The 12,378-nt window shown below is 36.3% G+C and overlaps 1 protein-coding gene across 1 annotated transcript in view; it reads left to right on the forward strand.

Moving 5' to 3' along the window:
* CUNH4orf33 (chromosome unknown C4orf33 homolog) overlaps window positions 1–8,422 on the forward strand; it is a 45,001-nt gene extending 36,579 nt beyond the window's left edge. Inside the window, exons 4-6 of the mRNA XM_004635022.2 lie at window positions 2,980–3,031; window positions 3,142–3,341; window positions 7,913–8,422. Of these exons, the coding sequence (XP_004635079.1) occupies window positions 2,980–3,031; window positions 3,142–3,341; window positions 7,913–8,018 (358 nt within the window). The 3' untranslated portion in view covers window positions 8,019–8,422. The remainder of the gene's footprint in view (window positions 1–2,979; window positions 3,032–3,141; window positions 3,342–7,912) is intronic.
* The last annotated feature ends 3,956 nt before the right edge of the window (window positions 8,423–12,378 follow it).

Genomic DNA, 12,378 nt, shown 5'->3' on the forward strand with positions numbered 1-12,378 from the left:
AGATTTTTTAAAATGAAAATCATAATTTCTTTCATTGTTTGCTTTCTAAATTTACATTCCTATTATTCAAAAGAAAAAGGAAGCATAGAGGTATAATAAATGTAACTACCTTGTGAAAATGTTTATTTTAGTAGATTTTTAAAAGTTTAGATTAAACTTTATGTAATTATGTATTACATATTTGCATATCATATATTCCTTCCTTTATTCATTGTTAATGTTTGAGTATGTACTATTTCAGTTTTATATACAGTGTCAGGAATAAAAACTATATATGGATTATCCTAGGCTCACTCATCCTAGCTTGGATTTTCTGTGAAGTTTAACTATTCCTTGGAGAACCTGCTTTACCTGATTAATGAATTAGTTTTTCTTACAGATGTAAAAAAAGTAAATGTTTAAATTAGTGAAGTGTTTAATAAATTCTACAAATCTTAGCACATTGTCAGTATTAATTTCATATATATTTAAATAGCTCTCCATATCAATACTCAGTGGTCTGAAAGCCCCAAAACAATTGATCTTAATGGGACTTAGATATCCTTTCATTTCCTCTTCTGTTGTGGTTTAGGTTTAAATGTCCCTTCAAAGCCTCATATGGTCATTGGTGGGGATTTTTCAGAGATGGCTGAGTCTAGATTGTGTAATGCTAGGATTAGGAGTATGTTATTACTAAATCAATTCACTGATTGGTTTGGCACCACCCTAATCCCAGTAGCCTAGATACAATGTAAGGGGCAGGAAGAGGTTTGTCTTTTCCTTTGTTTGTTTGCTTTACTATTGTCTGCTTGCCACAAACTAGTTCTCTGTGTTGCCCCTCTGCCAAACCACCCTGCCTTGAGTCCAGCTGATTATGGACTGAAAGCTCTGCAAACTGTGAGCTAAATAAACCATTCGTCCTTAACTTTGGGTGTCAGGTGTTTTGTTTCAGCAAGAAAAGTAACATGCCTTGTTTGATTTTTTTGCTAATCTAATATAGAAAAATATGTTCACAATTATTTTTAAGAAGAAGGGCTAGGGAGTTAGCTCAGTAGAATAAGAGTTTGCCTGGCAAGCACAAGGTCCTGAGTTCAATCCCTGGTTCTGCCAAAAAAAAAAATTATATATATTTACATGTCAACTTTCAATTAACATGTTATATTTTATTGAAAAATATGATTTTCATAAAAGGTAAACCTTTCAACTATTATGTGATCACTTTTAGCACACATGTGAGAAAGGACAAACATTTGTAACTTGTCTAGCACACAGGAAAGGAATTGGATCTGCCAAAACCTGCAAGTGTGATCCCTGGATTTAATTTTGTTAGATAATAATATCAGTGTATTTTTATAAAGTGATGAGCTGACAGCAAATAATTATATTTTGCTAGGAAACTACACATTAGCCATTGCATATAATTTTATTTATCTTTGTATTTTAAAGAGAATATAAAATAGTAAGAAATGGAAATAATACAGAATTTCACTAAACAAAATAATATGAATTTTACAGTATTTATTGTATTGCGTAGTGTTGTCTTGAACTTCATTGTTCAGATTACCAGATATATGCATGCAAAATTGGAAAAAGAAGAAAAAAGAAAAGAAATTACAAAAAATTAAGAGAGAAAGAGGAAAAATTTTTTTAAAAGTATTAACTGCTCCTTTCCATAGACCAGAAATCCATGGTACAATTACCAAGCCATCTTGCATACATATATAGTGTACATAAAATTAATGGTTTTAGAATGGCAGGCAAGGGGCCGGGGAGATAGCTCAGTGGAATAAGCGCTTGCCTGGCAAACACAAGGGCCTGAGTTCAATCCCCGGCCGTAAAAAAAAAAAAAAAAAAAAATGCCAGGCATAGTGACACATCTGTAATCCCAGCACTTGAATGGCTGAGGCAGAAGAATTACCTTGAGTTTAAGGCCACCTTAGTAAAATCCTGTCTAAAACAAACAAACAAACAAAATCCCCTAAGTAGATTGATTTCATACACATCAAGAAAGTTAATAATCAAAAATCATGATTGTGACTGAGGCAATCAAGTCCTGTAACAGTTAATTAACTTCTAAGAAAAAATATTGTTGTTTTAATTTGTGAGAAGTTTTATTCCTCTTATGATATTCCCAAGTATGTATTATAATGGTAAAAATACTCAGAGGGCTTTTAAGGGGGAAAAACAAAACTTGTCTTTTGTCAGAATACTTAAAAGAAAATCCTCCCTGAAAATCTCACAAAAGATCATCTGTCTAGAAATGTTTGATATAATCTTTTCTAGAGACAGTAAATACATTTCATGTAAATATGTGAAATCTTTTGATGCTAATCCCAGTTTTATACTTCTGTTAAAATTTCTTTTTGAGAGTATACTGTGTTTGTTTTCTGTAAATGATATTTTGGTGTCGGCATTAATGGTGGAAAATAGGAACACAAGAGAGACAGACAGGTCAAAGACAATTATGTGAGAGAATAGATACTGATTAAAACCTTTGGCTTCTTGACTAGTTTTAGACAATCTGTGTTTTGTGTTTCATGTTTTCTGTCTTCTTAATGAGTCTCAAGATAGTGTTCTTGTAGAAATAACCTTTATTTATTGAATTTAGACTGAAATTAGTCCCAGCTCCTTTATAACTTGTTTTATATCTTGAAAGTGATTTTATTAAATTCCAAATATTGTATCTCTCCACTCATTTTCCTACTTTTTGTCAGCTAGCCTAATTATTTTATACAACTAAAAAAATTCAGACAGTATAAAAAGCCGTCTTATTGTGTGAATCTTTATGTATTTGACAACAATTATTTTGAGAATAGTAAATCCAAAGATACCACTTTTATGTAACTGAACACACTTGCTCATCCTATGGTTACTCAGTATTTTCTTGCATTGTTTAATTACTTAGAATTTATTTATGGACACATACATACCAGATATGAAAGATACTGAAGAAAATAACATCTGTTCCAAACACTAATGAAGAAATCTTAATCTTAACAGCTATGGACAACATTTAGTGCTTTTACTCTCTGGAAAAAGAAAGGTGTGGAAAGTAAGTAAATTAAAGTATGAAACAAAACACTTGCATGTGTAAATAATATGTGTGTGCATACAGCGTAAGCCTGAACTTACCTTTTGTGTTTCATGTGTCTGTTTCTGTAGCAAGAACTTGATTTATCATTTGAAGTGTCCAGAGGAGAGACAAAATGGGAAGGCAAAGCTTATCTTCCATGGAATTATTTTCCACCAAATGTGACAAAATTCAATTCATTTGCAATTCATGGATCAAAAGATAAAAGAAGTTATGAAGCCCTCTATCCTGTACCACAACATGAATTGCAAGAAGGACAAAAACCTGATTTGTAAGTAGAAAATAAATGTCAGGTCTGTAGAATTTTCTTGGAAATTAATTTATGGCAGAACATTTTTTGATCAAAGAAAATAATGTATGTGTACAAGTGCCTGTTAGTGCTTCTGCCCCCTGAGATGACCAGCCAACCAGGATTGCAAACTCAACATCAGTAACAAATTAAAAAGATGGAGTTTAAGAAAAGGAAGACACTTCATTTGTAAGGAGGAAAAAGCAGAAGACAGAAGGCTTCCCTGGAGAGGGAGGAGGGGCTTCCAGAAAGATGGAAGACATATGGGCCTTTGTCCTGATTCTTTTATTTGATTCCAGGGGCTCTTCCCTTTACTCAGCGTTTGACACAACATGATTGGCTCTCAGGTCTGCCCTTGGATTCAGCTGGGCCCTGGACCTTTGTGCACATTTCTTCCAGTGGGCTTCACATAACTTCTTTTTTTTCCCCATAATTTTATTGAGAAACAAATAGCAATAAGGCAATTTCAAACCAAATTGGTAGGACAGTTTCAATTATGAACACATTGCATACATTCTTCCTAGTGGTTATTTGCTGTACAAGATGCAGACATGATATCTTATTTACAAACACTATTAGAACAAATCCCTCTATTCATTAAGAGAATGCAACTATATATCTATCCTAACCATTTTGAATACACAGATACAAAATGGACATTCATCTGTATCCCCCCTTTTTTTTGTTAAGTTCCGTTATTTGAATATTATAGGTGTGTTAACTCAGCAAAATATTCTAAAAGAGTCCAGAAGCCCACAATAGTATTGGGTCTTCTGCTCCACTGGCAATGTCAGAAATTGTTGACCTGAGCAGCTGGTTGGTTAGGAGGAGCCCTGGTTAGCTTAGGGTTGGTAAGAGGATATGTGTGCCTCTAGTGTAGCAATATAGTGGCTCTAACATAAATATATATGCAATAGGACCTCGGTTTACAAATTTAATTTGGTTTATGATTTTGAGAAAGTGGCTGCCTTTGTGTTTTTGTGTAGGCAAAATAGGCATGGTCATATTTGTCACCTGATATGGAGTTTGTGAACAAAAGCAAAAATGTGCCAATCATGTTTGTTTTGAGAACCAAATTATTTGCAAGCAAACATTTGTGAACTGAGGAATTACTACAAGTGCATAGGTGTATATATTTCTATATATTAAACAAGATCCTTCCCTGAGGCATCCCCTCCCAGCTCTGCCCCCTGTGTTCTATTGGGGGTTTGGAGGGGCAGCTATCTTGGCTCTTTGTTTTTATGTATTTGGCTCTGTCTATGCTCTGTCCATTGACTTTTTCTCCATTAACTTTCAATACCACCTGTGCCATCTTCTGCCTTTTCTTTTCTTTCACCACCCTTGTCCTTGACACTTTCTGAGGGAGTTGTTGTAGTAGAATTTGCTCCTTCTAGTCAGGATTAGAGCACCCAAAGAGTTCCTTATTCTATTTTTTTTTTCCTGCCTATGGACTCCTGGCCCTGTATGGTGTTCCCTGAAGGTCCACAGTAAATATAGATTAATTTTGGGCTGACATAGTATTTTTCATTGCTGTAATAGTGTTTTGTAGTAGTAGCATGAGAAAAAAACTTGCTAAATGAGTGTTTCACCAGCTGATATAGAAATGTGGCCTTAGTTTCATTTATGATCCCTTTCTGAGCTAAAGGGTTTGAGGAGTCAGTTGTTTCCTGGTGTGAGAAAATCAGTTCTCTCTAATTCTCTTGGTAACCTCATAAGCATAGGAATGTCAACTGTAATACTAGGCAACATTTCTTAGATAAAAATGGCCCCAGGCTGGCAAATTACATTGGGCTGAGAGTAATTATGAGTGACTATAAATGTATGACAGAGATGTGGCTTTAGTGTTTCTTTTTGACAATCATGTCTCCTGTGGGGACCCTGGAGTTACAGTAAGAGATTTAGGACCCTTGAGGCAGCAGGTATTTAAGGCAGGCACCTTCAGCTCTTTTCCTGTTTGAATCTTGTGTCCTTGTCCTTGAGGTAGTCACCTAGTGAGATTAGAGCACCTGACTAGCTTTATGAGTATTCATGGGCTGCTGGAAAGGACCAGTCCCTCAGAGAGGAAAGCCACACAATGACCTGGGCAATCCGTGGTTCCTACTTTAACTCTTAGTGTAATCAGTGTGGCCAGTCTGGTGAGTCTGAGTGTTTAGAACAGCGTAACAGAGACATCCTAATGGACTGTAATACTAACAGCCCTACTTTTTTACCTTAGGATATGCCACACTGACCCTCCTCACTGTTTGCCTTCTTCCTGTTAGGTTCTTATTTTACTGTACTTTGCCTTTTGTTCTTCTAGTGTATTTCTTCATTTTGTCTCACACTCTTTTACCTCTTACCTGTGCTTTTTTCCCCCCAGTCTGACCCTCTCTACCTAATCTCTTCTCTTGCTCTTTCTCTGTTTTTCTGTTGTTTCCTTACCTTATTCTGGGATTGATGTAATTCTAACAGTAGCTCATCCTGGGCACTATAAGAAGAAATCTAATTGCAAGTGACTCAGCCTTTAAACTAAGTGGTTATGTCTCTCTGGCTCTTCACCAGCTAATACTTTTCATTACTTATGGAGGCTTACTCCATGTAAAAGTGTAACTATTCACTGGTCAGGGCACAATTGGAGAAGAGTGATTTCCTTGAAGCAGGATTTCATTGCAGCATATTAGCTAGGCTTTCTCCTCATGCTATAAGAGAAAGTTCTATTAGCAGGGTTTTCTGAAAAGGAAAGAACGAAAATTGCCATTTTTTCCTTGAGATACCAGGGATTGAACCCAGGACCTCACATTTGAATAACTCACAGCTCTTTTCTTCAATAATTTAATTTACTTTTTTCCCCCATAATTTTATTGAGAAATAGCAATGAGACAGTTTTAAATCAAATTGGTAGGACAGTTCCAATAATTAACACATTGCATACTCTCTTCCTAGAGGTTATTTGCTGTAGAAGATGCGGACATGATATCCTATTTACAAACACTATTAGAACAAATCCCTCTATTCATTAAGAGAATGTAACTATATATCTATCCTAACCATTCTGAATACACATATACAAAATGGACATTCATCTGTATCCCCTTTTTTGTTTAGTTCCATCATTTGAATATTTTTTTAAAAAAATAAATATACTGTATTTTCTCCAAAATTTTCCTGAAATCTTCTTGATAGAGACCTGGATCCAAAGTTGCAAAATCTCACAAATAAACATAGAAGATACACAATTAAACTTGAAATTCAGATAAACAACTTTTAGTATATATATGCTCCCAAATAACTGCAAGTACCTATTTTACAGTCTTATCTGGGGCATCTCAAAGTTCAGACAAGATTGTAGAAGTAGGGATAGGGGTAGGTTGAGGGTGGGGGTTGTTGCCAGAAGTGCCAGAACTTCAAAGGGTCAAAGGTTGAGTTATATTCTGTACCTCCCAGGGGGAGGGGGGAAGAACCCTGGGTGTTAATTCCAAGGAGTGAATTGAGGGACAAAGTGAAAATGGTTTTGAATCAGGGGTTGGGTTATACTGGAATAGGGAAGACAGCTCAAGACAGAAATGGGGGCCAAAAGCCAGGAGTATTAACATTCACCTGTAATCCCAGCACTCAGGAGGCTGAGGCAGGAGGATTGCCATGAGTTGGAAACCAGCTTGGGCTATACAGTGAGACCTGTCTCTTAAGTAAAAAAAGGACAAAAGTAAACAAAAAAGGGGGATACAAATAAAGGACCATTTTGTAGTGAAAAAATATTTATGTACATACAAAATAGTTAAGGATAAATATACAGCTACTTTCTGTTAGTATTATTTGAATATTATAGATGTGTTAACTCAGCAAAATAGTCTAAAAGAGTCCAGTAGTCCATAATAGTACTGGGTCTTCTGCTTGACTGGCAGTGTCAGAAATTAGTTTACATTTTGGTCTTGGTGATTAAACCCAGAATCTTGACACTGGTTACTTCCCCAGTCCTTTTTAATCTGTTGTTTTGAAGGAGGATCTCATTAAGTTGCTAAATTTCCTAGGCCTCTGGTTTCTTAAAATTTTGAAACTAGGGCTCACTAAATTGACCTTGCTGGCCTCAATCTTGGATCCTCCTGCTTCAGCTTCTCAGGTAGATGGGATTGTAATCATGTACCACTGGGCCCAGTGGATTATTCCCTTGCTTTAATTAAGAAGGGGAGTAAGTCTGTATTATAACAAGGACCTGAAACTTTTAAGACAATTTCTTATGACTGATATAAATTATGTCAACATTTGAATATAAAACATATAACTATAGTATTATGTGATTTCTTTAAACTAGATGGAATGAGGATTAATTTTTATTTTTCCTTTAGCTACGATGAAGCTATTTGGGACTTGAAAAGGCTTAAAGATGTGGGTAAATGTTTTCAAATCTGTATGTGCAATAGCTACAGTGAGAAAATTGCAAATATACAATACTTCTCACCTTTGGGATTTCTTAAAATACAATGTTGTTCTATCTCTGATGTGACAAAATATTCAGAACCACTATTTCACATATGTATAATTCATTTCAATTCCTGCCATTCTTTTTCTTCTTTTAGTCATCGTCTAGAATATTTCAAGCCCTTCAGCTTTAACATGCTGCTTGGAGAAGAATGGAAACAACCAGAATCAGATCTATGGCTAACAGAAAAATCTGCTTTATAGGAATGTAATGGATAACAATGTCAATAAATTTTCCTCTGTACCTTTTAATGTAAACCATTAAGTTTAATCTCTTTTAAGGCAAACTACTAAGTTTTTGAACAGCAAATATCTTTAGAGGCCATGGAAAACAGTACATATCTCTCTGGAAAATTGTGAGATTAATAAGAAAATAGAAAGTAAAGTTACAATTTTTTGCAGTTACTTAGTCTAGAAGCCATGGTGTCATGTGCTTTATTTTCTGCTTTGTAACACTATTACCTCAAAATTCAAATATCCCTACATTGTCAGCCAAAGTCATTATGGTTTCCACATTTCTTTAAAGTTCAGCTAGCATAAGATTATGAAATCATTTTTTTAACCTTAAAGAGAGAAAGCAATAGAAACAATGACAGAAAAATTCAAAACAAGATAGGAGAGTAACAATGGTTAATACATTGCTTATTGTTATCTTCAAAGTAGGTGCTGAGATTATAAGATATAGGAATGGAAAATTGATTAAACAATATAAGCACAGGGGCTGGGGAGATAGATCAGTGGTCCAAGCATCTGCCTGGTAGTGCAAGAACCCCAGTTCAATCTCTGGTACTGCATGCCCTGTGGGTCCTGGGTGTGCCGTGCTGGCCCTGAAACCAGGTTGATGGTGCACACCTGTAATCCCAGCACTGGGGAGGCTGAGTCAGGAGGATCACTATGAGTCTGAGCTGTGTAGCTACCCTGTACCAAATAAGTGAATGAATGAATAAATAAATAAATATTTAAATAATATAAACAAAAACCTTTCTTTTCAATGAACTAAAACATTTAGTTTAACTATCTTAACTTTTTTGATATATAACTTTTCCCTTCCTTTTCTCCTTTGCCTCATCCTAATTTCTCTTTCTCTTTCACTGTTTCTTCATATTTTCCACTATCTATTGTATATTTTGCATTTTATTCTTTCAGCATCTCACACTAACAGAAAATACAGTGTTTACACACGCGAGTCTGATTTATTTCATTTATGAGTATGGTCTCAAGTTACATCCATTTACCCCCAAAAACTCAAATTTATCCTTCTTTATATCTAAATAGTACTCTATTATATAAAATATTGCATCTCTTTTATCCATTCTGCAGTTTATGGGCAGTTGGATTGTTTCCAAGATTTAGCTATTACAAATTGTGCTTCTGTAAACATGGGTACGCATATGTTGCTGTGGTATGATGTTTTTAATTCTTCTGGCAAACAAGAATTATTACCCAGAAGGGGAATAGCTGGGTTGAATGGGACCTCTAATTCTAGTTTTTTATGGAGTCTCCATAATGATTTCTACAGTGGTTTCCGAGTTGTTCTACAGTCTATTCTCCCACCAACAGTGGAGAAGTGTTCCTTTTTCCCCACATCCCCTCCAGCATTTGGTATTGGTTGATTTGTTGATGATAACCATTATTTCTAGGATGGAATCTCAGTGTTGTTTTAAGTCATAAGATTAAGAGTTGTTCACAATTTTAAACTTTATGTAATATCAATAATTTTTTAATATGAATTTTTTACCCATTTTTGTAATTAATAGAAAAAAATAACATATTTCAGTTGAACAGGAGATCCGTATATATTAAGATATCATTAAGATACTTAAGTTTAGGCAATAGACTTTGATTTCATTTACAAATAAATGACGTGTTCCTAATGTTATTAAACAGTGTGTCAAAATGTCATTTTATTTTGTAAGCACCAAAAATCCCTGGTCTCAGATTTTCAAATTTGGTTTTATCTCAGAGTTTAAAGCCTTCTTGTAGATCATTTATAAATTTTACCACCAAGCAGTCTTCCTCCAGAATTCTTAACTCGCAGATCAGCAGTCTTGCAAAATACAAAGTTTCATTCATTATGCAGACACCTAGATGCTGATTCAACACTTTTCTTTACCTTTACTAACAGAAATTGGATTTTTAGATCCTGTGCTAGGAAACTACATTTGCCTCCAAACAATATCAACCACTGTATTCTCCCAGCTTCTTTGGTAGATAAGCGTGAATGTAAAACAGTTTACCCAGTAACATGTAAGCACCTCTGTGCTACATAACCACATTTGTCATTTACATATTAGGTGTACTAGTGCAAGAGGATTATAATCCAGTTTAAAACTTCTTCCAATCCAGTCATATAGCAGTTATAATATTGCAGTACCAAACATTAAAGGTTTTAATGATGTTAGAAACTTACTGTCTAATGTCTTTTTAATGCTGTACTTTTTATATTACTTTCAAGTGTACTGCTTATAAAAGAATTTATTGTAAAGCAATGTGCTGTGTTATGCCAGCAGCAGTCTTATACAGCTGTGTTTATGATAGCTCTTGAGGGAAACAAAAGACAACATTTGCTGATTGATCTGCACCATCTAGGTTCATAAAGTGTATACTGTGATGTTCACATAATAACCAAATCACCTAAGGGCACAAATTCCTGTTGTGCTTGTCAAAGAACTATATATAGTATTAGATGTAACGAAACAAGAAAGATGTTTTAAAGATAGAAAATTAATCCTCTACAAAAGCTAATTCAGAACTTGCTGTACTTTGCCTTCTCTGTTAGTTTTCATTAATTACAAAATTGGTATCTAAGGTAGCACAGTTGTTATGTGTGACAATGAAGGGACAACCCTCAGATAACTGAGTAGGAAAACAAAAAAGGTTGAGTTCTGAATAACACAGTAGAGTGATGTATCATGTCTGGGCTACCTACCTGCCAAAGTCTTTTTTTTTAATTTTAGGGAAGGGTCTACAGTGTGTTCAGGTTCTCACTACTAGATTGGACTTGAGGTGATCTACCTGTTTACAGCCTTCCAAGAGCTGGGATCACAGGCATGTGCCACCATACTCAGTCTCAATTGCCATCTCAGCATGCCCCAGGGGTGGGGCTGGCATGGCAGGCCCAGGGATCGAATCCCTGTTGCAGGTGCTTTAATCCGCTGAGCTTTTTGACTAGCCCAGAAATCTTGATATATGAGGAAAATTGCTTAATTTGTTTGTGCAACTTTAAAAAAGTAAATGTTTCTATTATATGCAGTTAATTAGAATTCTGAACAAATACATTATTCAGTTAGGTGGTGTAGTCAGGGTTTGCAAAACAGTAGATTTAATACAAGATGCATAACTTATAGGATTATTTTATAATACACAAAGAATCCAGCTGAGGCTCTTGATCCCCCAGCAATGTCCTTCATGAGTCCAGCTGAAGACCTAGAGCCCATGGTAATGTCCTTCATGAGTCCAACTGGAGCTCACGAGCTCACAACAGTGTTTCATCCAAGTTTGTATCAAGGACCTGGATTAGGGAGACCCATAGGTCAGTGGTGGAAGCTAGAAAGTCTGTGCCAGTGGGATGAAGGGTCTATACCAGCAGGCTGAGGGATCTGTACTGGAGCCAGGAACCAATCAATGCTCAAGGTAAGGACCAGGGCTCCCTTGAAGAGAACCACAGTCATTCTCAGAGACAGCGAGAACCTGAGCTCTTCCAGTGATGAGAATAGTTGAGTTCATAACAGGAAAATCAGTGTGACAAGGTTCTCCAGGAGAATTAATAGCATGCCATATTCCCTTCCAGTTCTCCTTTTATGATATTGGCAACAATCCTCAGGGGTGCCTTTGGCACCCGGAACCACACTGATTCAGTTCAGCTCAGTGTTACAAGTCGATCATTAGTCAATTCACCACAGGTGGAAAATGTATGCTTGGTTTTCCCCAAGGAGAGAAACATGACAAGAATGTTCACTCTCATAAAAATTCATTCGACATTATACTAAAAGTTCTAGGTAATGTAATGAAGAATAAATATGAGTAAAAGATATTACTAAGAAAGAATGTATAATATTTTAAAATATATCATTTACAGTTAAAATTAGTGTACATAGAAAATCCAAAGGAATATGCAATTTAAATTCTATAACAAAATTAACAAAGTTTTGGAGCAAAGGGAACATATAAAAATAAATCAATTATAGAGTCCTAGCCCAGGTCCGGTGAGTGTGCGGAGAGCTTCCTGCTACCCTGCGCCAGCGGGACCAGTCCCAGCCCAGGCGTAGCGTGGGCCGGACCCTCTCCCAGCAACTTGGGCCGCCCCCCACCACTCCGCAGTGCCTCCCCCACCCCACCCGCCAAATAGGATTTTCTGCCGAGTTCTGGGAACCCCCAGACCCAGTCCTAGCCCAGGTCCAGTGAGGGTGTGGAGAGCTTCCTGCTATCCTGTGCCGGCGGGACCAGTCCCAGCCCAGGTGCAGCGTGGGCCAGACTGTCTCCCAGCCCCTTGGGTCGCCCCCCACCACTCTGCAGTGCCTCCCCCACCCCACCCACCAAGTAGGAATTTTTGCCCTGTCCCGGA

Source organism: Octodon degus, unplaced genomic scaffold, assembly GCF_000260255.1.
Source record: "Octodon degus isolate 3935 unplaced genomic scaffold, OctDeg1.0 scaffold00068, whole genome shotgun sequence".
NCBI lineage: Eukaryota > Metazoa > Chordata > Mammalia > Rodentia > Octodontidae > Octodon > Octodon degus.